The following is a 26,406-nucleotide window of genomic DNA, read 5'->3' on the forward strand; positions in this document are numbered from 1 at the left end:
CCAATCTCAGTTTAAAAACCTCCAGGGATGGGGAATCCACCCCCTCTCTGGGCAGGCCTTTCCAATGCCTGATTACTCTCTCTGGAAAGAATTTTCTTCTGATCTCCAACTTAAATTTCCCCTGGCAGAGCTTGAGCCCGTGCCCCCTTGTCCTATTGCTGAGTGCCTGGGAGAAGAGACCAACCCCCACCTGGCTAGAACTTCCCTTCAGGTAGTTCTAGACAGTGCTGAGGTCACCTCTGAGCCTCCTCTTCTCACTGACCCTTTCCTTTACCCGGAGCCCACCGCAAACTGTTTGCCAGGCGAACCTGGGCAAAACCTGAGAAGACTAACATCTCTTCAGGGATGCCCATCTCTGAAAACAACACAATATTCATGACAAATAGTTCTTTTAGCACCTTCCTGCCCGATTTCCCTCAGGAGGGGAGGGCGCGGCGTGAGGGGGGAGCGCGGGCAGCCCCTCAGGGCGGACCCGTCCCCGCGGGGGCGCCGGTACGAGGCGAAACCAAACAGCGGCTCTGGCGACTTGGGTGACTTGAGTTGACTTGGGGCGGACTCGGTGTGGCCCGGGGACCTGGTTTTGGGGACCCGCCACATCCGCGGCCGCCGCCGCCATGGCAACCGGTGTGTGTGTCGGGGGAGGGGGGGATGCCGGGGCAGCGGCGGCAGTGGCGTTGCGGGGCGGCGACTTGGGGTGACCCGGTGTGGCCCGGGGACTCAGTTTTGGGGACCCAGCACAGCCGGAGCCGCCGCCGCCATGGCAACCGGTGTGAGTGTGAGGCCGGGGGTGCGGGGGAAGCAGCGCCCGTGGTGGGGCGGGGCGGGCGGCGCGCGCTGACGGCTTCCGGCGTGCGCGGGGCGGGGCGGGCGGCGCGCGCGGGGCCCGGCGGAGGTCGGGGCGGTGCCGGTGCCGCTGTCGCCGCTGTCGCGATCGCTCGTCCGTGACGGTCCCCTCCGGTGCGGAGCGGCGCTGTCGGTGTCGCAGCGATGGACACGCTGGGCAGGAAGGTGGTGGTGTGCGACAACGGCACCGGGGTGAGTCTCTTCTCCGGGCGGGCGGCGCCGGGACCCCGCCCTGCCGCCGGGGCGGAGGGGGAAGGGGAAGCCGGGAGGCTGCACTGCCCCCCGGGACCCGGCCCTGCTTCCTGCCGGCACCGCCCGCGGGCCGCGCCCGCTCGGCCCCGCCGCCAGCGCTGCCGGGCCCGGCCGCCATACCGGGCCGCGGAATGAATGGGCGGGGGAAGCGCCGGGCCCCACTCCGGCCCTGCCCGGTCCCTCCGCCTCCGGCCCCGGTCCCAACCTCGCCCCTCCGCCCCCAGCCCCGGTCCCTGCCCGGCCCCTCCGCCCCCAGCCCCGGTCCCTGCCCGGCCCCTCCGCCCCCGGCCCCGGTCCCTGCCCGGCCCCTCCGGCCCCAGCCCCGGTCCCTGCCCGGCCCCTCCGGCCCCAGCCCCGGTCCCTGCCCGGCCCCTCCGCCCCCGGCCCCGGTCCCTGCCCGGCCCCTCCGCCCCCGGCCCCGGTCCCTGCCCGGCCCCTCCGCCCCCGGCCCGGTTACAGGCGGTGTCCGAGCGCTCTCCGTGACCCGAACCCGGCTCTCCACCGACAAGCCTTCAGCCAAAAGCACCGATTTTCAAAAATTTTCAATGAGCGCATTGTACATTGGGCAACCAGGATGTGTCCTCTGTGTGCAGGGTTGTTGGTTTAGAGAAATGCTTTATTTGGGTTATTGGGGGGTTTTTTGTTCGGTTTTTGGGGCTATATTTTATTTCGTTTTTCTGTTTGTTTGGTTTTTTTTAAGCATCATCGTTAATACCTTTCTGATCTGCAGCTTACCTCAAAATTGGCAATTTTTTTTTAATCTCTCCATCCTTTACACCTTTTCCTGCCTCCATGAGCGTGCAGGCACCCACTGGAAATGCATCATTTTGTCAGGCTGTGAGACACCTCGACAGGAAGTGGAAAAGATACCGTTGTAGAGAAAAAAAAAAGATAAGATGCTATTTCCCCATGGTAAATTTTTAAGCAATCTCGGGTTTCCCCTAGCAAAGCAGTATTACATGGAGTGTTAACATAACTAGTGGTATATTAAGATCTTTTGAATGGCCAAAAAAAGGAATTTTCATATAGAGAGACACTTGGAATAAAAAATATTTTTTTTCTTTCGTAAGCCTGGGAGAGAACAGCTGAGACAAAGCATGTAGCTGTTAGACATTCAGCATCCTGAATTAGAGGGTTTTCCAGTTAACATCTGAAATTATTAGAATGGTTCATTAGGGGAACATCACATTTGACAGGTCTGGGGATTGACATTTTTTATGTTTTTTGTTTAGCCAAAATTATTGTTAATAGGGCTGGGGTCCAGAACCTTTGGGCACTTTTTACACTATCATTTAGAAAAAGGAAATGAGAAAGTATAACATTTAGTGCTTTCTTACAAAGGGATATGGAAGCTCCTTTTTTTTTCTTAATATCTTTATTATTTAATATTCCTATTGTCAGGCCCAAAAAAATAAAATAATAGTACTCCATCCTTTACTGTAGTACTTTATATGGCAACAATCACTGAGTTGTGAAATGTTCAGTGTATTGGTAGTGACAGCAAGTGTTGTGCTTTGACTGGTCTCAGGTGTGAGACATGGGATAAAAGCTATGGTTCTTATGGTTCTTACCAAATTTCCCAAGCTGGGGATGCAACACAGATTTCTTTACAACTTCACACATCTGTGTCTGCTTGTAATTCCAGAGGCATCTTAGTTTGAGACATTTTTTTCCCCTCTGTGAGTTGTATCAGCAGGGTATAAAAAGCTACAACAGTGGAAGGAGCATTTTCAGAGCAAGAGGAGGGGCCTGAGTTACTTCAGCCTGTTGTGTGGCTTTGGGTCGTGTTTGACCTCTGAGAACAGCTGTCTGGCCACTGAGTCCTTGGGTGGGAGAGCAGAATATCAAGAAATAATGGTTAAATTAGTTAGGTTAAAATACTTAGGTTAAATTGGGATGATTGAACTAGTGTTGGGATAGCGAAGCTGGAAGAAAGTTCTGTTCAGTAAATCTTTGAGGCTCAACTGCTTTTGAAGATTATCAAGTTGCTCTATATTGTCAAACCAGTATTTTGATGATAATGTTTTTCCTGTATGGCAAGAGGTATTTTTATGTCAGGATGATTTTTGATATGTCATACTTAAAACTGTGGTTGAAATTAAATCTCTTGCCAGGTGTCAGAAATACTGGGTAAAAAATGGAGAATGTCCTTGGCAAAATCAGATGGTGGTTGTCACTTTAGGCTTGTCTTTGAAACCTACTGTTCTAACTAAAAAGAAAAAAAATAGCATGGCCAGCAGGCCCAGGGCAGTGATCCTTCCCCTGTACTCTGTGTTGGTGAGGCCACACCTTGAGTGTTGTGTTCAGTTCTGGGCCCCTCAGTTCAGAAAGGATATTGAGGTGCTGGAGCGAGTCCAGAGAAGAGCAACAAGGCTGGTGAAGGGACTGGAGCACAGGCCCTATGGGGAGAGGCTGAGGGAGCTGGGGTTGTTTAGCCTGGAGAAGAGGAGGCTCAGAGGTGACCTCAGCACTGTCTAGAACTACCTGAAGGGAAGTTCTAGCCAGGTGGGGGTTGGTCTCTTCTCCCAGGCACTCAGCAATAGGACAAGGGGGCACGGGCTCAAGTTCTGCCAGGGGAAAATGAAGTTGGAGATCAGAAAAAAATTCTTTCCAGAGAGAGTAATCAGGCATTGGAATGGCCTACCCAGAGAGGTGATGGATTCACCTTCCCTGGAGGTTTTTAAACTGAGATTGGATGTGGCACTGAGTGCCATGATCTGGTAAATGGACTGGAGTTGGACCAAGGGTTGGACTCGATGATCTCTGAGGTCTTTTCCAACCCAGTCGATTCTATGATTCTATGAATCTATGAACTAGGCTGCACAGGGGCTTCTAATGTGTCAGGCTGCAGCCAACCTTTGAGGAAGAGGTGACTAAAAGGAAGTTCTTGCAACATGGAGTGTAGGAGAGAGGCAGGCAATGGCACCTCAAAGGTCTAAAGCCTTAGAGGTGGATGTTCTTCCAGGACAAATGATAAGTTACTTAGTGGCCCGTAAAATTGCTGTAACTGTGTTTAGGGTTTTTATTTGGGAGCTGCATCAATGGAAAGAATCAAGCAGAGAGATCTGATAAGAATATTAGCATTCATTTTAAAACTTGTCACATGACCTGTTTGTGAGCTTCCTCATTCTTTTAGTTTGAAAGAACACTTCTACATGCAAGTTCTTGGTGTTTGATGACTCAGTAGGAAGTGAAAGAGTCGCTATAAACCACAGTGAAATGGAGAAGAAACTATATATGGTAAAAGCCCTTACATACATGGCCTTGCAAACAGGCAAGAGAGGTGGCTGTTTTTAAAACATTCAGAATGTGTGCAGAAATAAATGGTGATGAGGTCCTTGCCAAAATGGGTAAATTCATTGAATGTTCATGTTATTGTTTGAAACATGAGCATTGTACTAAAATTGTAATTGGTGTGAGGGGTGTGCACAGTAAGACAGGGAAGAGAAACAAGTACACTGTACTTAACTACAGAGTTTCAAATTGAGAGTGGCAGGAACAATGAGCGTTTCATGTTGGGCACTAGAAAAGAGAAGCTGATTCTGTTCCAGATGACTACAGTTCATAACATTCACTTGAAGATTTTGGAGGATTTTCTGTAAGGAACAGGAGGGGGAAATATGTTTCTTGTACCACTTCAAAATATCAAAAACTCTTCAGCATCTGTTATACAGAGCTCTGTTCTTTAGGTGCATTTACCTGTTGGTTGTGCTTCTGAGTCTGGTTCTTCAGCCCTAATAGCCAGTGTTGGGTCATCACAAACCTACTGAACCAGCTGAATATTTAGGATCGTGACAGGGAAAATATGCAGTAGGAATGTTCCTGTTGATGGGGAAGCTGATGTGCAAGGCTCACTTTTTCTCATCTTCTCCAGAGTTTTATGTAGCCTGGAGGGGGAAATTTCAACTCTGAAGGGAAGCTAAAATTCTGTCCCCTTTATCTATGGCTGAGTCTATAGAACTTTGTAAAATGTAGTTTTTAAGGTGCTCTGTTTTAGCCTGACAGAGGTGGGGAACAGACTGCAAGTGTCCAAGTTCAGTCTCACTCATTTCATAGATTAAACAGATTGGGTTGGAAAAGACCTTCGAGATGATCAATTCCAACCCTTGGTCCAACTCCAGTCCCTTTACCAGACCATGGCACTCAGTGCCACGTCCAATCTCAATTTAAAAACCTCCAGGGAAGGTGAATCCACCACCTCTCTGGGCAGGCCATTCCAATGCCTGATTACTCTCTCTGTGCCACCCCAGTGTCCCTCGGGCAGGGATCATGCTCCTGGTGGGGGGCAGAGTGAGGAGGGACATCCCTGACTCTCAGTGCCACTCTGTGCCACCTCAGAGTCCCTGTGCTACCCCAGTGCCCCCAGACTGTCCCCAACTGATGTCCCCATGTCCCCTGGGCAGGAATCATGTTCCTGTAAGGGGGGCAGATCAAGAAGGAGGCCTCGGTGAACTTCAGTGCCATCAGTCAGTGCCACCTGTGCCACCTCAGTGTCCCTGTGCCCCCAGTGTCTCCAGTTGATGTCCCCAGTGTCCCCAACCCCAGGGATCACGTTCCTATCAGGGGGGCAGAGCGAGGAGGTGGCCTTGGTGAACCTCAGTGCCATCAACCAGTGCCACCTCAATGTCCCTGTGCCACCACAGTGCCCCCAGACTGTCCCCAACTGATGTCCCCATGTCCCCTGGGCAGGGATCTGGTTTTGATTGTGTTTTGATTGTGTTTTAGGATGGTTGGAGAAATGACAATGTTTTTAAAATCTAGGACTTGTTCATTGCCAACATAGTTAATTTCCAGGGAAGGTGTATCAAGATCTAAATGCCAAAAGGGTCTGGAAGTTACTATTCAGATCAAATAGAAAGAATAGTGGTTTTGTAGGTCAGGAGTTTCTAGGTCAACATAGTTGAATGTGATTTTGAGAGGGATTTTTAAGTTTGGCCAAGAGGCACTTACTGATTTTTGTGCAGTAGTTTTTTGGCTGCATAACTCATTGGTTGCTGTATAAACCTTGGGCTTTGAGTAGGGTTTAAAAGTGTGAGTAGTGGAACTTCTTGAGGAGTGTTCCAGGAGCTTAAGCTGTAAAGATTTATTTAGATATTTTTTGCCCTGTTACTTTTGTTGACCAACATGGTTGGTGATGACTGGTAGGGAAGTTGCTTCATGCTGGGGGGCAGAAAAGGAGGAAAAGGTGTAACCAAATGTGTGGGGTGCAAAGGTGCATGGGGCACATGGAGTTGCTTATGGTTGTTCTTGGTACAAGTTAGGAAACCCTGAGCTGGAGGATGGGATTGTATGGGCTAGTTTATGTATCACAGAACTTCATTCTAGCTTGACCAGGCCCTGCACAATGAAGTTTATAACAAGAATACCTACATATTATAGAAGCAACAAGAATTGTCTGATTGCCCTTTTTGCAGCAATTTGCTAAGCCTGAAAGAGAGTTGGTTTTTTTATTCTTTTAAATTTGGTCACCATTATTTTTGGACTTGGTTCAATCCTTCAAAATGTCTCATATGTTTTCCTCGAGTTTAAAACTTCTGGTAAAGTCTTCTGGTGTATTCAGGTGGCATGATCCAGAAATGCCTGTGGCTGCTCTCTGCTTTCTCATAGCAGCACTGCATTCTTGAATACCCAGATAAGATCTGTATAACTCCTGGGTACTTCTGGCCTTAACCTAAGCAAAAGAGTTGATGAGTACTTGCCTTTTCAGTTTGAAGAACAAGGAGTGAAATGGGTTGGTACACAGTGTCATTCTTCAGGTATTCCAGACAGCTCTCCTTTTGGAGACAGCGAGCACTGAGCGAGTGAAAGAAAATAGGGTCACAAAAAAAAGAAAAAAAATCCTTTCTCCCTCTGTTACTCCAAATTTAATTAAAATATAGAATCGTAGAATCGATTGGGTTGGAAAAGACCTCCGAGATCATCAAGTCCAACCCTTGATCTTTTGGCTCTTCATGTAACTGGCTTGATAAATTCCTTTCCAAAACAGGTGCTCTTTTTTACTGCAGGAAGGTGAATAATTACAAGCAACAGCAAGTGACTTTTCATGTTACCGTTAATGTAATGACAGAATTCCTCTCAGCTGCAATTAGCTGTACTCGTTGCTGGGATAATTGTTCCAGTGGCAGCCTTCAGAAAACTCGGGGAACGTTTGGAAAATGCTGCCAGATGACTTTTAGTACAACCTGAAGTGGCTAATTAAGTTTTGGGACAGGGTCCCATGAAGGATGTGAACTGTCTGTCCTTGGAGGCTTCCAGCACCCAGCTGGTCCAAGCCCTGAGCAACCTGCTCTGCATTCAGTGGTGACTGGTTTGAGCCCAAGGTTGGACAAGAGCTCCAGAGGTTCCCTCCAGTGTTGGGTTACCACTGCTGCACCTCAGTGGTGAGGAATTCTGCAGGTGAAAATGGTTTTGTTCTGGCATGTTAATAGAGTGCAGGATGAATGTCAGAGTAGGACAGCTGAAGAGCACAACTTGCTGATCCCTGCCAACTGATATTATAACTTCTTGCTGGCACATTTAAAGTTGATGTTTTACAAGGGAGCTTCCTCTGGTGACTATATATTTTTTAATGTTCAGTAAATTGTCATTGTTTTCTTAGGTATATACTATCTTGGGACCTGGTGATGTAAAGCTTCCTTTTGTGTATATTTGGGGAACAGGCACTTTGAGAGCATCCTGTTTGGTGTGAACTACCATCATCTGAGGGTTTGGGTGTGCTGTTGGTTTTAGAAGTGCTTACTGAAAACTTTATCCTTAAAAGAAACCCTGAATATTGTGAAACTTTGAGAAATCCACCTGACTTGCCTATGCTATCTGCTAGTTCATAGTCCAGCACTTTTTATTAGAGCAAAAAACTTGACTTCACAAGGTTTTGTGGGCTTTTTTCTGGTGTGTAATTTATTATGCTACTGCATGCTCTAATTGGAGAGGTGATTTAATTAGGTCTTATTGAGTACATAAGGTGATCTATTGTAAAATTACAGATTTCAGGTTGCTGTAGGATTTTGATAGAGTGGCAGGAAATTCAAATTCAGACACCAGACTCTTACACCTCACAATGTACTTAGTTGTTTTAATACTGTTTCTCAAAAATTTGACAGTCTTGATTCAGAAAACATTCTGGAAAATATTTTAATATTTTATGCCTTATCTGAAATGTGTTGAAAGTACAAATGCAATTGGTTTCCAGTGGGACACACACTCTTAAATTTGGACTTTTAATTTTTTACACCAAACTAGGTTTCTGTTGGTAAAGAGAAGCAATGCATATTCTAATAAAATCATTTCTTCCTTTTCAGTTTGTGAAATGTGGCTATGCAGGCTCAAATTTTCCAGAGCACATTTTTCCAGCTTTGGTTGGAAGACCCATTATAAGATCAACTGCTAAAGTAGGAAACATTGAAATCAAGGTAAACTTTTTTATTATTATTTGTTTCTGACCAATAAAAATATATAGGGCAGCTTTTGACTTACATAATGTTTGGAAATGCTTTCTCCTTAACTCCCCATTATACTGTTTCAGTATCTCTTGATTCATTTCTGTGTTGGATTTTAGCCTGTCACAAACTACAAAGTTACGAAGAGGGTAATCTAAAGCACTGGAGGCCTTCAGATAGTACACCTGAGGAGGCAGCAGGTAGGGCTCAAGTGGTTCTGGACAAAAAGAGGCTTCAAGTGCCAGTATGTAAATGATGTCAAGATTAGAAGGCAGACTTTGGACAGAAGTGGCTGTCACCGAGCTGTACTGTGGGATTCTGAGACAATGCTGAAGAACTGCTGAAGCTTCCAGGTCATTCTATACAGTTTGCTTTGTGCTCACAGTTGATCATTTGTGGTCTTGTATGAGATGTTTAAGCTTGGTTATGTTTGCATTTCGTTGTTTCTGTTGTTTTGGTTTTCCTATTGCTGTTGATGGACGAAGGGACTCCACACCAGCTAGAGATGGGGAGATCCTGTCCAGGCTGCTTTGTCTTGGGACATTCTTCCAAGACCTGGGGGGAGAACCATTGTTTGAGGATCTTTTTCTGAAGTCCAGGGAGCTGTCATTTCTCACTTATTTTATAATTACTAAGTAATGCTTTCAATGTTATTAGTTGCTTTTGGAATATCAGCTTCGGTAAATGTCTCAGCCCTGCTGTGGTCACATCTTCCCTTCTTGCTTCTAGCCACAAAATTCTCACTTTGTGCTGGTCATGCTGCTTGTGCAGGCTTGTGGTGAGCCCTTTGGTGAGCTGATCCAGCTGAAAAAGAGGGATTTCTTTGTCAGGTGAAGTTTTGAATGCCTTACTACACGATTGTGCAAACTCCAGTTTGAGAGTGAGGGAGAGGCAGGAGGGGATGCAGAATTGTAGAAGTCCTCACTTAGGCCAGAGAAGGTCAGGTAGGACTAAGACTACACATACACTGGCTTTCAGTTTTGCTTTGCTTATTGCCTCTGAGCAGCAGCTTAGGAAGAAGAAAAAAGTTGGCCCAGTCTTTTTCTTTATTTTCTGAACCCTGAAGTCAACAAGGAGAACTTGAGTTATCTGATTCTGCTGCTGCCTATTAAACAGTTGTAGTATCAGCAGAAGGCCACACAAGGAAGTTAAGAGGTTGAAAGACATCAGACCTTCCCAAAATGCATTTGTAGGATTTTTTATGTTGCTAATACTGCAATATTGCTTTGCCTTGTGTCAGCTAGGACAGTTTGGTTGAAAGGATGGAGATCTTTCCCTTTCACAGCAGAGAGGATTTTTTGTAAGAGGGAAAACATCTTCCTTTCTCTTGCAAGACCTGGGGAGAGATATTTCTTGAACTTAGTATGAGGAGCTTCCATAACGGAGATCCTGGTAAAGTTTTGTGACAGTTGTATAGTAATTTATGAGTCTAAAGTAAAAAAAAATGTGCATAAAATCACACTGTTGAAGTTGTGTTTTCTTTTGAGCTGGTCTGATACAGCCTGTCCTGCCAGTTTTGGTATCCTGATTATCTGATAACTTAGTTTACTATTGTTACATATAACAGTGTTGAATTGAAAAGACAGGAGGCAGAAGTGGGTAATTACTATGAGATGAGTACAAAAGAACAAGTAAACTGTAATTTCACATGCATTGCTGGTCTGCTGGAGCATGGATCGTGTGGGTGTACTGTAGAGACTATAAACTGTGTCTAGGTTCTTCCTACAAGTGTTGTAGCATCTGCCTGTAACAGCTTGTCACCTTTCTCAAGGAAGCAGTGTATCAAGAGAAGAAATCCCTGCCACAGATACTTTGGGTATCCCAGTAGGAAAATACAATAGGAAGATTTGTTAAGTGTGAGTGCTGTTTTTCTTTGTGAGATTCTTGCAGATTTCCTAAAACAAAAGAAGTATTTTAGCAGATGACTTTTATGCTTAAAAATTTGATTCGAGGCATTCACTGCGAGTTCTTGCAGGATAAGTTTAAAAGTGAGTAAAAGAAGCTGGCAAGAGTTTTAACTTTTCAGAACTGTTCAGGAAAGCTGTCATTCCTGAGAAATTTGGAAACTCTGTGAAAAGAGCCTGGAAGCTGATCAAAACAGTGGTTAACATCCATCTAGTTACCAATTTCAAGTTGCTTTGCCTGTTTTTTCTTTATGGATTTTCCTTTTGTCTCGAAGATACAGCTTTTTCTGCTACTCAGAGTCCCCAGTTCAGGACATAAATCCAACAGTTCAGTTATTGCTGGGATTACTTTGCTTAAAATTGCAACCTTGAAACTCTAAACCCAGAAGCACAGATGCTGCTCTCAGCTTTCACTGACTTACTAGTCATTGCAGCAGGTTTGAGGGTACTAGTAAGTCACTACTAATTAGTAATTTTCAGTCCTTGGATATTTTAAGTGGAATTTTTAGAACAAAATATAAATTTAGGGTTTGTCAGAGCTAGTTATGGTCAATTGCCTTGTGCAGGGTCTTTTATGGTTTAGATAAACACCAGGCCCAGGGTGAAACTCCATTGTTATACAATATTTATACCCAGAATCCTATTTATGAGAGATAGGCAGATACACTGATCCTGTTTGCAACTTAGGATGCATAAACATGACATGCCACTGACACGTAGGAGTAGCTTCCTTTAAAGAGACAATTTAATCTGATACCTGAGAATGTTAGTTTGGCCCTAACTGAACTAACTCAGATCATTTCCTGCTGTACATGCATCTCTTTTCAGCCTAATTCTACTGTGTACTTAAAATAATTTGAGAATTTCATTTAGGCCTTTTCTGACTTTCTTGCTTCTACCTTTTCTTCACCTTTCTTGACCTGTTGAAGTAGAATAACAAAAAGATGGTAAGTGAGGTGCCCCTGTGCTTTTTGTTTACCATTTTTGCTTGACGAGACCTGGTAGCTGTTACGTTATTTTTTAATGCTGTTTGTTGTTTTGTCTTGTCTTACATTTTACATTTGAATACATACATTGATCATTGCTTTGGTTTACTGGCAACTAATTAATGAGAATATTTTATGTATTGCTTCTAAATGCTACATAACTTGTAGTTTTGCAAGATGCAAGAATAACACTGGAAGATCAATGTGAACGCAGCATCTTTAGCTGTAGAAATTGCTCTATTTAATGTTACAAACCCAGAGTTTGAAGAAATGTTCAGATTTCAGTTAGACAAGTGTTCCTGAGTACTGAAGGGGTGGACACATTGGATGTCACGATACTGATTCCTCTCTGCAAGTTTGGTTGTGTTGTCCTTCTTCCTCTTCACCTGCCAAGTGTGCCTGTTTGTCAGTGTGCTAGCACTGATGTTCTCAAGAGAGAACAATTGTTCTGCCCTTTGGCTTTGTTTTAAAAGGATGTGAAAGTTTTGTGCAACTTTCACATTGCACCCTTGAATAGCAGCTTTTCCTGGGCTACATCCTGTTCAGCAGCAGAGAACCTCAGAGAACAATGCACAAAAAGGCTTCCAATTCTTTCACTGGTGGAGTTTCTGTCGTCTTAAATTCTCATGAGTAGTGTGGCTGCGTGGTGGAGTTCTCATAGTTTGGTTTCAACAGAGTACATTTGGTTTAAAACATTGGAGTCTTGACTTTTGTGTTCTGTACTGTTGGGAGCTGAAGTGTGATCTGCTGTGCAAGGGAAAACAAATAAAACACCCTGTCAGTGAGAGGGGGTGGAAGAGGAGTGGTTTGATTTAAACTATTTTCAATTAACTTCTTTTTTATATAGTCAACAGTAACTGTTTAGGTTGATGTTAAGCCAGACACCAGATTTTTCATTGTGCCATCTTTTTTTTCCCCTGGCATTGAGTTGTAGGTTGTGTAACCCTCACTTCCAAGTTTGCTGTTTCACAGCAACTGCAAACTGTGGTGCCATTTTTTGGATAAAGCAGCTGGCTTTTTTTTTTTTCCCACTTAATATTAGTATGAACACAGGGCTATTGGTACCTACAAATATGTTCTCATAGGCTGAGTACAAGTGAGTCAGTTCAGGCTTCTTCAGAGAAGTGTGGGATATAATAGGGAGCAAAGATGAGGTGCTGTTGTACTTACTTCCTCTGGGAAATACGTGGGAAAGGAGAAGATGTGATGGTACTAATTTGAATTTGCAATGTTTGCATAACTAACTTTAATAAACAGATTGCTTCATCAGTGTGAAATGACTATACAAACTGCATTAGTTGGTTGTGTTTGTGCAAGAATGCATTACTTGGGTTTTTGGCTTGAGACTTTTGACAAGGAATAGATGAGGTTCTATTTTATATTTAGATGTGTCTCTTCACACTCTCCTGACACAGGCAATATGTAAACCATTGTTTCTTTTAATGTCTAGTGTGGAATTTATAATCTCTTACTTGCTTTTGCTACTGTTTGGTATGCTTATTCACCACTCATTATTCCTTTTTTGGTATTGTGCACAGAAATTTGCAACATGCATGGAAAAATACTCTGCCAATCCCACCTACTACCCTTATGTGCTGTTTTGCATCTCGGCTCTTAGAAATTAGTATTTGATAAAATGAGTTTGGAGGTGTCAGTGGAGAAACATCTGTACTTACAAAGGTGTTTGCAGTTTCTGTCTCTAACAGGGTTTATTGGTATGTTCAAGGTTAATTTAAAAATCAAAGTAGTAATGTTTGTTTTGGAAAAGGTTTGGGATGGGTAACAGCCAAATTTAAATACTACATGAAATATATTCTACTTCTCTCCTAAGTACCTGAAAATGATTCAAAAATGTGGGCATTGCTTAAGAACACAGCTGGACACAGGCTGAAGCAGTTCACTGTCATTCTTGAGGAGTCTGGTGTTCAGAAAACTTTGCAAGCACTGACATGTTTCTGTATTAAAATTTCACAGGATCTCATGGTGGGTGATGAAGCCAGTGAGTTACGGTCAATGCTGGAAGTGAATTACCCCATGGAGAATGGCATAGTTCGGAACTGGGATGACATGAAGCACCTCTGGGATTACACCTTCGGACCAGAAAAACTTAACATTGACACAAAAAATTGTAAAATTCTACTCACAGAACCTCCCATGAATCCAACTAAAAATAGGGAGAAGATTGTGGAGGTATGTCTGTCTGGTAGAAGCTGACACATACTGAAGTATTGCTAAGAGGTTTCTTGTTCCAACAACACACAGTGACTGTCTGAGGCAAAGCAGTTCTGTTTTCTAACCAAAACCCATCCCCAGCCATAATCAAGAATGCTACTGAGCTTAAATTCAAACAAACTGATCTCATTCAGAAGCTGTACAGGCTTCTTGTCTCAAGCCATATCAGCATTAAAACACAGTATTGGGAATACATGTCTGTTTTCACATACCCAAGATAGATTGATTACTAGCTGTTGGATGAATGTTAATTACTTTAAATGACTGGGAGTTCTGTAAGCCAATAATGCTGCAGAGGGGATTGGAGCTGGATGATGCTCACCAGATGGAGCTGGGTGGGAGGTGGCGGTTGAGGCAAAGGTGTGATGACAACCAATGCACTAATTAAAGATTAGGGATTATCAATGAAAGCCTTCTAAGAAGGAAAGCCTGGTTCTTGGATCCTCCATCTCAGAGGGCTGCCCTGGGTGATCTGAGCTCCAGCTGTGCTTTGTGTTTATGTAGGTTGTCAGATTTACACTGTTTAGCTCCAGTACTATGTGACAAAAACTCGATTTTGAAGAGCAATAATGTTTGATGAGAACAAGAAGTTTAGTTTCCTGGTTTGGTTTTTTTTTCCTCTCAGGCATCAGATATTTTCAATTAATGTAAGTATTCAGGGTAACAAAGACATAATTAAAAAAATGACAGGATGGAAAAAATGGATTCCAAGTCTGAAACCGTATCCATTTATCAGAACTTTGAATATCAAAGATTATATTTATTTTTTTCCCCAAATATGTTGCTTAATCTAGTAGGAATTTAAGTTTATCATTACCTGCTGACATTTCCCTTAGAATTCTTTTGCTGTCATAGCTACAGCAATGCTTTCTGCAATGGGGCAGGGAATATATTTGCACTAATCCTTTCTTTCAGTGGCTTGGGATCAAATGAAGTTTTGCAAAGTTGGAAAAAATTCTGCGAAAAAAAATCAAACTGTGCAATCTAAATTCAGCCTTTTGTAGCCATTAAGAACATGAGGGAGCTATTCTGTAGGTATTGTGTAATGCAGCAGTGGTAATACCATGTGCTGTCCATCAGTCAGCTGTGCTGTGATGGGCACAGCAGATTATTCTGGGTGGCGTCCACGTAGCAGGAATGGCTGTATTTCCTGTCCAGGCTTCTTTGCTTTTCAGCTGTCTACAATAGTGTTCTTGTTTCTATTTTCCTGCTTGTACACAAGAGGCTGGAGTTTAGTTATTCTGGTACCAAGTAGTTTTATACCATAAATTGAAAAGTCTGGTATGGCCTTTGAACTCTGATAAAATATTTGTGTTGCTTCATGAACATTTTTTTTACACCACTCCAGAGACTGTAGATACTTAATTGTGATCCAGAGGATTACAGAGAACTAGAATCCAAGTTGAAGTTATACAGAAGCTCTTTGTTTCTATTAATATTTTAATAGAACACAATGTTATGAGGACTTGCAATATTTAGTTGAACATATTTATACTCCTTCCATTTTTGAGGTGGCCTCCTCCTTTCCAGGGAGGAGCTCAGTATGAAGCAGAGGACTGACTGAATGAAGGTGTTTCCTAAAGCCTTATTAGATATACTAATGTCTCTGCAATTTAGGATACAGTGCAGTTGCATTTTAAAAGGAAAGCTTAGTCATCTGGACCATATCAAGATGATAGATAATTACATATGCTGTCCTTCATTCTATTTCCAGTAATTCTCTTTCCTGAGCTCATATCATCATCAAACTCAGCTGCAGAGTAAGGCAGCAAATGTTCACGTGACAGCTATATTGTAAAATACATGTTTTAAAAGTGCTTTTTCTTTCATAGCATGTACAAGACACTGGTTGCTCCTCAGCTTGACTTCTATTTGTCTGTCTCTCTCTGCTGCATTTTCATTCTGTAACACCCTCAGGAGCAGCCAGACTGCAATGGCATATCAAGTAGCTGTAGAAATACTTGAGCACAGTCACTTCTAATCCCAAACTAGAATTCCTTACCATTTTTCCCAGTTTTTAGTTCTTCCTTTCTATACCCAGTTAGAAGATCACTTTGTAGGTAATCCAAAATTTGCTGTCACATGAAGAAGAGTCTTTTCAGGAAAACGTCCTGCTCAGTATTTACATCTTAAGATTTGTTAACATCCATGTCCTGTGTTAAGGCATTTTTCACATCAAATATGTCTTGAAAGAAAGAATAACACCACCCAGAAGGCCTGCGTATAGGTTATAAAAGGGCTTTACAGTGCCTTCTAGGGTTTGGTACAACATATGAAGGCAGTAACTAATACCATTTGAATATTCATTTTGTTGTATGAAGTTGATCATTTAGATTTTCTAAATTATTTTTTCATTTAATAAGTACTGATGTTGTTTGCAAGCCTGTTCTGTTTGGAATAGTGTTGGGTTTAGACAATGACTACTCACATGGAATCTCTTTAAATTGCTGCCCTTTCAGCTGTTCCTGTTCTGTTCCTTTTCACATTATTCTAGCAGAGGAGATTCTTTAAATAGTTCAGAATTCTAAAATTGTCAGGCATCAGCTTTTTTGCTTCAACAATATTTAGATATCTTTTACTTGAGCTGTGGGAGTACTTAGGATTTAATCAGTTTCTAATCCTAGAAGTTGCAGAAGGGCTCAGGAGGCTGCAGAGTAGCAAAAGCAGAACTTCTGTATGTGTTGGAATAATCAGAGTTCATCCGGTTTTCCTGGTAAAGCATTTTGGGAGGAAAACTGCTGTACAGTATGATTTGTTTACTTGGCCTTCTTTGTGTTTATAAAGAAGACAAGATCCTATAAACTCTACATCCTTTAATCTTGGTCTGTTTCTTCACTGAAATTAGTTCAGTGGTTAAGGGAACCTACTGTGCAAGACAAGCAGTTGCTTTTCATGTTTCAGTAAGAGTTCTGCAAACCTGCAGTTTTCTGTCTGTAGTGGATTTTGCACTAATTTTAGAAATTTGTTGTTGGTCGTGCTATAAAGTAAGGAAAGAGGTGGCTCAGATGAAGAGAACAACCTGTGACACTTGGTTTATTCTAGACCCAGATGCACAGGAGTCTGGTCTTTATTGACAGAGTCTGCAGCTGAACAAAGTCTGTACAGCTTGATATGCAGAATAATAAAACGCTGAACTTCGTTTCAGAGGATACACCTTTAACAAACATTTCATTCCCAAGTCACACTTCAGTAATGAAGTGCTTGGCTGCTCTACAAGTACAGCCTCCCACTCATTAAGCACTTTGGAAAAGGTCTTAGTAAAGCTGCAGAAATTGGTGTGTGGGTTTTCTTGGAAGTATTCGCTTTCGTTGTGTTCCATAGATGTGGAATATTTCATCTGGCTTGTCTGGTGTGAACAGGTGAGGTACAGAACTGAATGTACTGCTTACTGCCCTAAAGCAAGTGGGTTTCTAATGTTTGTGCAGAATCTGTGTGATGAAAGTTCTTGGAAAGTGTTTTTGATTGGTAAAATTACGAAATTTTAGAAATACAATTTTCAAACACTTGGCATGTTTTGGAAGCTAATTTTTGCCTTCATCTTACAGGTTATGTTTGAGACATACCAGTTTTCTGGGGTATATGTAGCCATCCAGGCTGTTCTTACTCTGTATGCTCAAGGTAGGCAATAATGACCAAAAATCTCTTTAATTTATAGATGTGTTGCTGAGCCAAAGTGCTCTTATGGCATCACTGGGTCTTGGGCTTAATTCAGTGCTGTTCTCTAAGTAAACTCAGCTCTGACTGACAGGTTTGCTTTTTGTTTTGGGGAACTATTGATAGGTCCCACTGTCCATGTTATTTTCATGGATTGCAGGCATGTGGGGACATGCTTGTAAATGCAAACTCCTGGTTCATCAAAACTTACTGTTTCAAGGTATAATTGTTTTGCCTTTGGCACCAAGTCTTAATAATGTCTTGCTTTTGCCTTTCTGATCATGAGTGAATTTCAAGTTGATGATTGTGTGACTTCTGCGCTATTTTCAGGGGATAAAAAATAAATAGAAAGTTGAGTCTTTTGCGTTTAGCCTGAGCAGAAGATTGACTGACTCCAGTGGCTATTTTGCCATTGACTGCAATCCATCTAGGATTTTAAGAAGTTCCTCAAGCACATCAGTTCCAATACCATAACTCCTTACATCTGTTTATTAGTGGCTTAGTGTATTTAGCTGCCACACAGCAGGACATAAATATCCTTGCCCATGAACATGTCACTTTAGTTTCCAAGAGCCAAAGAGATGAGGTACTGGAAAGGTGGTTCTGTTATGCAAGTCATTAAAACTAGTTGAACCAAACCCACTTTTGCACACCTGAATATTAATTTTATTTGCTGCAATCTGTGCTATTACATTTTTTTGGGCCTTGCTTTTTCTTTGGTTTGCTTCCTTTGAGTTGACTACCATCTACAGTCTTAAAATCTGCTGTAATTGTTCATGTTGTTACTGTGCAGTGCTCAGTTACTCAATGAATAACAAAATGTGTGACAACTTAGAGCTGTCTGCAGTGTTTCTGCATATCTTCTTGTGAAACAAAGTTGAAGATCATCTAAGATGTAAAAATCAAGGGTCACATAAATAAAACATTTGCTTTGGAAAATTAAAAAAAAAGCCCTCTAAAACCTCCTACTTATTTATGTTACATTAAAGATTAAGGTAGTGGCTGAAGTTACATAGACATGTGCCTCATTTCAGTGCATTTTTAAGGTCTCCCCTTAAAATATGTTTTCTGCTTCAAGTAGCTTGTGGGAAACTGTAAAACTTTTCTTATCAGCTTTCACTATTGATTTTTGCCTTTAAATATAGAAACTTCTACATGTTTATGATATGTGTTTTGTACATGTTAGAATTTGATGGTTTTGTGGTAAACTTTTTTCATGAAAGTTGATTTTTTTAGTCTATGAAAGTGGACCTGAGTCAGCCTAGTGGTACTTCTGTGTGGAAAAGACTAAGCATGTGCTGTAAAGTCCAAATATTCTCTACCTTATGAAAGCATTGCTTTGGTTTTTTGAATACCAGTCAGAATCAACAAGTCCTAAGAATTGTAACAAGGTAAATTTGTGGCCTGAATATCTTTAGGCTTCTTCATATTGAGAAATGAGTACAAGGTTGCACATACACAGCTGAATCTGTGAAGGAACTTGTGCCCCAAACAGTGTTTAATGAGCACAGATACTCTCTTTAATTAGAGTGCAATTTGAGATGTCAAAACACCAGATAAAATTGTGAATGGTAGGGTTCTAAGCATCTAGGTAAAAGTAGAGGTAATACTTTTATAAAATTACATGAAAGCATTTGTTACTATGAGAACTTTAATTGCAAAACCCAGTGAGGACTGAGGGAACAGAGGTTGTATTAATATTACAGTGAAAAAATCTTAAACTTTCTCCTATTTTGCTCTATTTATAAAAGTGCTAATAAAAGTTGTGCTTTTTCTTACCCTCTCATTCTTTTAGGTTTGTTGACTGGTGTTGTTGTGGACTCTGGAGATGGTGTGACCCACATCTGCCCAGTTTATGAAGGTTTCTCTCTCCCTCATCTCACGAGACGGTTAGATATCGCTGGGAGGGATATCACCAGGTACCTCATTAAGGTAAGCTGGGAAGAGTTTCTTAGGTTGAGTCTGGTGTCTGTGATGCTTTGGTTCAAGTTAAATCCCTTGATAGCAAGAAACCACTATACATTTCCCTTTATTATTCATATGTTAACTACATAAAGAATTCCTATGTTCTCTGTATTACTTCAGTCTATTCTTATGTTTCCTCATCTAAATCATGTGTGATGACATTGATGTTACTCAGAAACATCACATTTTCTTGGTGCCAGTCTTGTAAGAAGGGAATTTATTCCATATTTGGGAAGGAAAACCTCACAAGGTGGCTTTCTTGATACATCAAATGGAAGCTAAATTGTATTCTTTCAGTTCTATTCATCTATTTTCAGGAAGACTTTCTCACAGTGTGGAAAATAGTGTAGTGATTCTTCCCTGATTGTTAAATAAGACAGCATGTTTGATAGATAATTTGTTTGGGTGCTTTAAACATAAGCAACATTTTGCATTCACAATTTTTATGGTTAAACTGAAATACTGGAGCATTCTGAAGTGAAGTCGCAGAATCACAGACTATTCTGAGTTGGAAGGGACCCACAAGGATCATTGAGTCCAATTCTTAAGTCAGTGGCCCACACAGGGGATTGAACCCATGACCTTGGCATTATCACAACCAAGTTTTAACCAACTGAGCTAATCTTGAGTCCTAAAGATAAGAATTATTTTGGTTATCTTTCATTTGTCTATGGAATGGTTATACTGAAAGTTGTAATGGTGAGGGAAACTTCCCACTTGGAATAAATGCTGCTGCTAATCTGCTTTTCTGGCCGTAATGGATACACTGGGATGGATTTGTCTTAATACTGAACTTGCAGTTAAAAAAGGGAGATGAACTTTTCAAGATACGTGTTTAAATGTAGCCCTCTGCTGAGAGAGAGAGAGATCTGGACTGTTCCCTTCATTTCCTGCTAACCTGCTGTGTTCCCTCCAGCTCCTCCTGCTGCGAGGTTACGCTTTCAACCATTCTGCTGATTTTGAGACCGTTCGCATGATCAAGGAAAAGCTCTGTTACGTGGGATACAACATTGAACAGGAGCAGAAACTGGCACTAGAGACCACAGTATTAGTTGAATCCTACACAGTAAGTGTCTTGAGACAGTTTTTCTTGTCCTAAACTTCCTAGGTTTAAATTCAGGTGGCATTTAGCTTTCATTCCTTGACAGTTTTTCTTGGCTCGCTTCCCAGCCACAGGATCTGTAGAATCAGATTGTACGGTTCTGGGAAAAGCTTCTAGAAACATTTTTTTCTTTTCAGATTTTCCATAAGACTTTGTACTTATTTTTGTCCTTGTAGATCTTTGAAATTTGAATAATAGAGTGTAGGAATTTGTAGAGAAAGTGGACTTACTCTAACATACCAGATTCTTTCAGCTTCATCCATGTAGCAGTGAGATGTACGAGAGTGATGTCTGGTGTCAGGAGTGGTGAACTTGCTCTTAGTGCAAACTTCTTGTGATCACACATGGGGAGAAAAGAATTTGGAGGAAAACATTACTCATGCTCTAAGATCATCTTTTAAATCGATTGTAGGAGTTAGTATTGCAAGGAAATGTTTGGTACATCAGCATGGATGTGTCTGGTCCCTGATGTCTCAGAGTGAATTGCAGTGATTAAAGAATTTGTATATTCTTTCAGTAGTACTGAACAACTTCTTGCAGTGCTGACAAGTATCAACAATTTCCTGTTTTAAAACACTAGGGAGCAATGTAGGTCATTTCCTCTTGGGTTTTTTTAGCATTCAAGTGGCTAAAATTAGTCTTCTCAATGGTGTTTTTTCTGCTCTAGCTCCCGGATGGCAGGATTATCAAAGTCGGTGGAGAACGGTTCGAGGCACCAGAGGCTCTTTTCCAGCCTCACTTAATCAATGTAGAAGGGGTTGGTGTGGCTGAATTGCTGTTTAACACCATCCAGGCCGCTGATATTGATACCAGGTAAGATCAGAATGTGTAAAATCCTCTGTCAGGTGCAGGGGTGATATGAGAGGTGCATTCAAAGTAACATCTTTTGCTTTAGACACTAATGTGTGTTACTAGAGGAGGGTGCCTGCTGGGAGAGGAGCTTACGCTGAGATCTTGGAGCTCAGTAGGTTGTCTGGAAACTGTTTTGGTGTGAATGAGCAGAGAAAATATTTCAAGATATTTTCACAGTATTACTGCTGCTTTCTGGTAAAGCATGAGCAAATCTGTCTGTGTGGTGACCATTTTTTAGATTTGTATTTACTCCTACCCCTTAAACAGAATAAACTATACAACACTATAAAGACTGTTTTGTTTGGGTCAGGTCTGAATTCTACAAGCACATTGTGCTCTCTGGAGGGTCCACCATGTACCCTGGGCTGCCCTCGCGGCTGGAGCGGGAACTGAAACAGCTCTACCTGGAACGAGTTCTGAAAGGAGATGTGGAAAAACTCTCGGTAGGTATCGAGTGGCTGCATTTGGAGGGGGGAAAAGTCTTATCCGGAATCCCCACTAGAGGGAACCAAGTAGTCAGAAATGGCAGAGGCTGCGGGTGGCCCTCCATGTGACTTCCAAAATCGCTTCCTCTCGATTCTTCACACCCCCTGCATTTCTTTTGTATATACTTGCAAAGAGGTCACCTTTTGGTCCTAAGAGCAAGTAATTCCTGAAGTTTGATGTTAGTTCGAATGTAAAATGGGCTGATAAATGCTAAAACACAACTTTTAATGTAGGTTAAACAAAGCTAAGGAGCGTTTTGTGCCTTAAAGTCATCATTGGGCAAAAATAATTTTTTGTTCATCTGTGAAAGTTTTGATTCATACAACCAGCGTAATACTCAAAAGTGAGAGGCTGGAGTTCTGACACACCTTCAAGTGGAATAAGTTTCTCCTTTCCATTGGTTACTGTGATAAGGAGACAACAGCCACACACATTGCAGAGGTGGTGCTGTGTTGCAATGCTGTCTGATTTTCAAGGAGGAGATATTTACAGAGAAAATTCCTTTGAGTGGAGTTTCTAATGTTGAACTAAATTGAACTTCCCTGGTTCTTAATACAGTGTCCTCTAAAGATCTTTTGTGACAATATGGAATGACTCAGTTGTAAAGAATGTTGTACAACTGAGACAATATTACACACGTAGCTTTGACTGTACACTCATTTTTGCTCTTGACGTTAGAGTTCTAGCATTGAAGAGTTTAAGGGAATATTAATTAGTTAAGCTGGTCTAGATTGTGTAAATTTAAAATCTGTTTCATCTGCCCTTCTAAAACTGAGTATAATTCTAAAATATTTTGTAATTTGATGATCTGGTAACTTTGATCATTTTAGCCATTGAAGCTTAGGAAGTTGTTCACTCTTTACTGTGTTCATGAAATGCAAAAATTCAGTCTTTAATTTTGCATTCTGACTCCTGGACTTTTTGTGGATATACTGAAAGTACAAGTTTGGAAAAAGTGTCAATCGCTGTCTCTAATTTCCAGTGCAAAGTAGTTATTTTACTTCAGATGTGCAAACTGGAAGCTCACACAAAGCTCCCTGTGCTAACATTTTTCTTTGGTTGCATTTTCCTCACTAGGCAGTTTCCACTTTGTTGTTCTAATGGAAACCCCAATTTTATCCTGCAAGGCTTTGTTTCAAGGATGCCAGTAACAGCTTCTTTTCTTTTCCTTAGAAATTTAAGATCCGAATCGAGGATCCACCTCGTCGGAAGCACATGGTGTTCCTGGGGGGGGCAGTTCTAGCAGACATCATGAAAGACAAAGACAACTTCTGGATGACCCGACAAGAATACCAGGAAAAGGGAGTGCGTGTGCTGGAGAAGCTTGGTGTGACTGTTCGATAAATCCCAAAGCTTGTTCCCATCACATGTCTAAAGCTTTTTTCTTTCATTGCCAATCTCTGAACTCACTCAGCTACATGCTATGGAAGGGCCTGTCTGCGGCCTTTTGACCCAAACGTCAGGTTTTGTTCTGGTTTCTTGGGGTAGCTTTTGTTAAATGTTTCTTAATGTGGCTAAATTTGACTATTAAATTTGACCACTTCCCTGCAAACAAAACGGAGCAAGAGCAGCCTGTTTACTTCATTGTTCCTTCCCAGTAGGCAATTGGGTAATTCTGGTAGGCTTTTTCTTCTGGGTTTATTGCTGTAGTCCTGCTAGCTTTTGTCTCTAATTCACAAGGGGTTGTGTGCCTTTTTTAGCATAAGAAAACCTTTAAACAAGAGTTTTTTGCTATTGGATCATTGCGGTGATTATCTTTGCATCTTTATGCCTCTCTCTACACCAAGTTTTTTTTTTCTTTCTGCAATTAGGACTTTTGATTAAACATTGTTAGAAACTAGTTGAAGTAGCTGGAATGGCTTTAACACACTGTTTCCATGTAACGTGGTTCCATAAGCACTGCTGCCTAAACTGGCTTCTGAGGGGGTTTATCCTTAAAGGTGGTGGTGGCACTTGCAGACTGTGTTTCTCTAAGTGGGAATGTACAGTTGCCACAAATGGAGACAACGCCTGATGTTCTGGCAAATGTACATTTGTGGCCTTAGGTGTCTTTTATTTTTTCTGGAGAGAGGAGACAGGTTTGAACTGTGTTGCTTTTTTCGTTAAGGGACAGCTGGGGGGGATCAGCCTGACCAAAAATGCCTCTTTTTATAACTAAATTTTGGTACCATGTTGTCTCAGCATAGGGAGCAAGAATGTTAATTTAGCTCTTCTGTAATTGTTGAGAAACTTAGATATGCTGAGACAGGAGCCTCTAAACTTATTGAAGTGATTTAATACTTTCAGAAATGCTTGTGAAAACTGTAACTATAGATATTAAAACCCCCAGAACTAAGTTTTAAAAGTCTGATGTTTCAAGTGCTTGTACGTACATCAGAAGCACTTCCATTAAACTTTACAAGTATATTAACCTAGTGCCAAGTAGTTACTGCAAATGAATATTTCAATGACCAGTGTTTATTGCAGCAAGCAGATATTTATAAACAACCAGTGGCAGTAGGTTATAAAGAATGACTTATATTTCTTCCAGTTAAAAATAACATTGGAATATGAGATGTTGTTGGTTGGTAAATAGCCACAATTCATTTTATCCAGTCTTGATTTTTGATACTTAACGTGGGTTGGGGAAGGAAGTGAAAACCAGTGATGAAAATGCTGTTTTCCAGAAAGTACATTAAAGCTGAGCTGTTCTAAAAAACAGAAGTTGTCACTAGTAATTATCAGCCACCTTCTCTGAGTATAGTTGCCTGAAATTTTTTTCCTACTAGCAGACTTTGCAATAAAATCTGCCTCACATTAAGCATAGCAAAAACTGATTGCATACAAATGCCAGTTAGACTTAGTTCTACTTTGCTTTCCATGGAAATAATACATTACTTCTTACTGGTTTTCGAAGCCTACCATAACATTTAAGGATAAGGAAGTTAAGGTCTGCTTTTGACTTCCAAACCTTGGAATGTACAAGAGATGCTTTCATAGACTTGGCATTTGTCTACATCTTTACATTAATAATTGACCCCAGCAACACGGAAATATTAAACTCCCTTGGATTCTTAAAATCTGCTTTCTTTCTAAATGGAGCAGACAGCTTCCTCTGGCTGAGCGAGCCAAGCAGGCAGAAATCATGTCTGCATTTCTTTAATAACAAGACAGTCACTATAGTATTGCTAGTAATGGCCATTTAATTATAGGTGGGTGGGGTTTTTTGCAGCTATATTTACTCTTTAACTTGAACAATATGAATTTACAGGCATGCCGGTCGTGCCTCAGTGCATGCACTTAAGCAGTTACTAGATTTTTGGGGACATGAATGTAAGGGGTACTCTGAATTCCTGTAGTCTTCTAAACATTTAATACACAAGACTTAAACATGCTGTGGGCTTGCTTTAGGGCTGTGATTTCTCATGTGACTGTCTCTGGGCTTTTCAGACAGTGTTGAGAATCATGGAAATAAACCAAAGAATGACTTTAAAAAACCCTTTTTTTTTTTTAAATGACAATCTGTCATGTGATTTTTCAAATCTACACCTTGACCCTGCAACCCCTTTTCTAAACCATCTCTCCCCTGTCCATTGGGTTACGTATGTGCATGTTTGAGTAAAGGTTTTGGAATTTAGCCCTTTCACTAGAGAACTTCACAGCACCATGAGTAATAAATGTCAGTTGATTGTGCAGAATCTTGGGTTTCCATGGAAACCATGTGTATATTAAAAAAAAAGGCAACTAGCATTTTAAATTAACTTATCATGGATTCAGAGGAACACGTACATAATCCAAGTGCTGAATGGGGTGTTCCAGTTGTGCTCAGTGTGGTTCTCCATGCGTGTGTTTGCACACACTCAGAGTGTGTTCTCTCAGCTGACAGCTTCAATATTGCTATGAAAGCAATCTGGTTTTAAAGTTTGTTTTTTTTGAAGACCAAATAACTTGAATTGTATTTGCAAAATGCTTCAGCTCTTATAAAATTAGATTAGAAGATGCCGCATCAGTTGTTAAGTTTTTTTGGAACATCCTATTTTTAATGTTAAGCTGCTTCAAACCCTCCCCTCCCCCAGTGTTCTAGGATGTTAACCATTGTAACACAAATGGCTTTTTATACAGTTCTGAATGATGTTAACACACAACACTGGTTGAGACCATGAATGGAAATAAACATCTATTTAAATTGACAGGTCTTTTCAATACGAAAATAAAATCAGGTTTTTTTCAAAGTAGATTATGTTTGCTTTGTTTCCTTTGGGAAATCACAGTTCTGTCAGTTTTTCTCTAACTTAACTTCCATGACAAAACTATCATGAGCAGCTTTTGCTGAGGAAATCTGACATGACAACACATTCTCTACTGATTGCTGTCATACTCCATTCTCTAGCCAATACCCCACTCCTTCCATCCTAGTTTCTTTGAAAAGAAAATAAAATCCTTATCCTTGGACAGGAATCTTTTTCTAGTTGAACCTCAGTACTACAAAATGGGAAGAGTCCTTAACTTGTATTGGCCTCAGCATCCTTGGCTAAGCTCAGAAGCCACATAGTGATGCTCTGTTTAGGAAAAGTCTCCTTAGCACTGTGACTTCATGTGCTGCTTCACGTGTATCCTGTATCTTAACTGATAGAGAAACTGTGTGGGGGGTTAACCTGCTGCATTGAGTAGGATGCCCTGGTTTGAAGCAGCTCTTGCACCTGAAATCTTGTGAC

The 26,406-nt window shown here is 41.4% G+C and overlaps 1 protein-coding gene across 1 annotated transcript; it reads left to right on the forward strand.

The window, feature by feature from the left end:
- The first annotated feature begins 858 nt into the window (after nt 1-858).
- On the forward strand, nt 859-25,926 carry ACTR2 (actin related protein 2). The gene is made up of 9 exons (XM_071582078.1): nt 859-1,035; nt 8,394-8,504; nt 13,396-13,611; nt 17,199-17,271; nt 19,103-19,239; nt 20,189-20,338; nt 21,042-21,187; nt 21,537-21,669; nt 22,886-25,926. The coding sequence occupies exons 1-9, from the start codon at nt 988-990 to the stop codon at nt 23,054-23,056; spliced, it is 1,185 nt and encodes a 394-aa protein (XP_071438179.1). The 5' UTR covers nt 859-987; the 3' UTR covers nt 23,057-25,926.
- Nucleotides 25,927-26,406: the final 480 nt, after the last annotated feature.

This window comes from Pithys albifrons, chromosome 2 (assembly GCF_047495875.1).
Source record: "Pithys albifrons albifrons isolate INPA30051 chromosome 2, PitAlb_v1, whole genome shotgun sequence".
In the NCBI taxonomy this organism is placed as follows: Eukaryota; Metazoa; Chordata; class Aves; order Passeriformes; family Thamnophilidae; genus Pithys; species Pithys albifrons.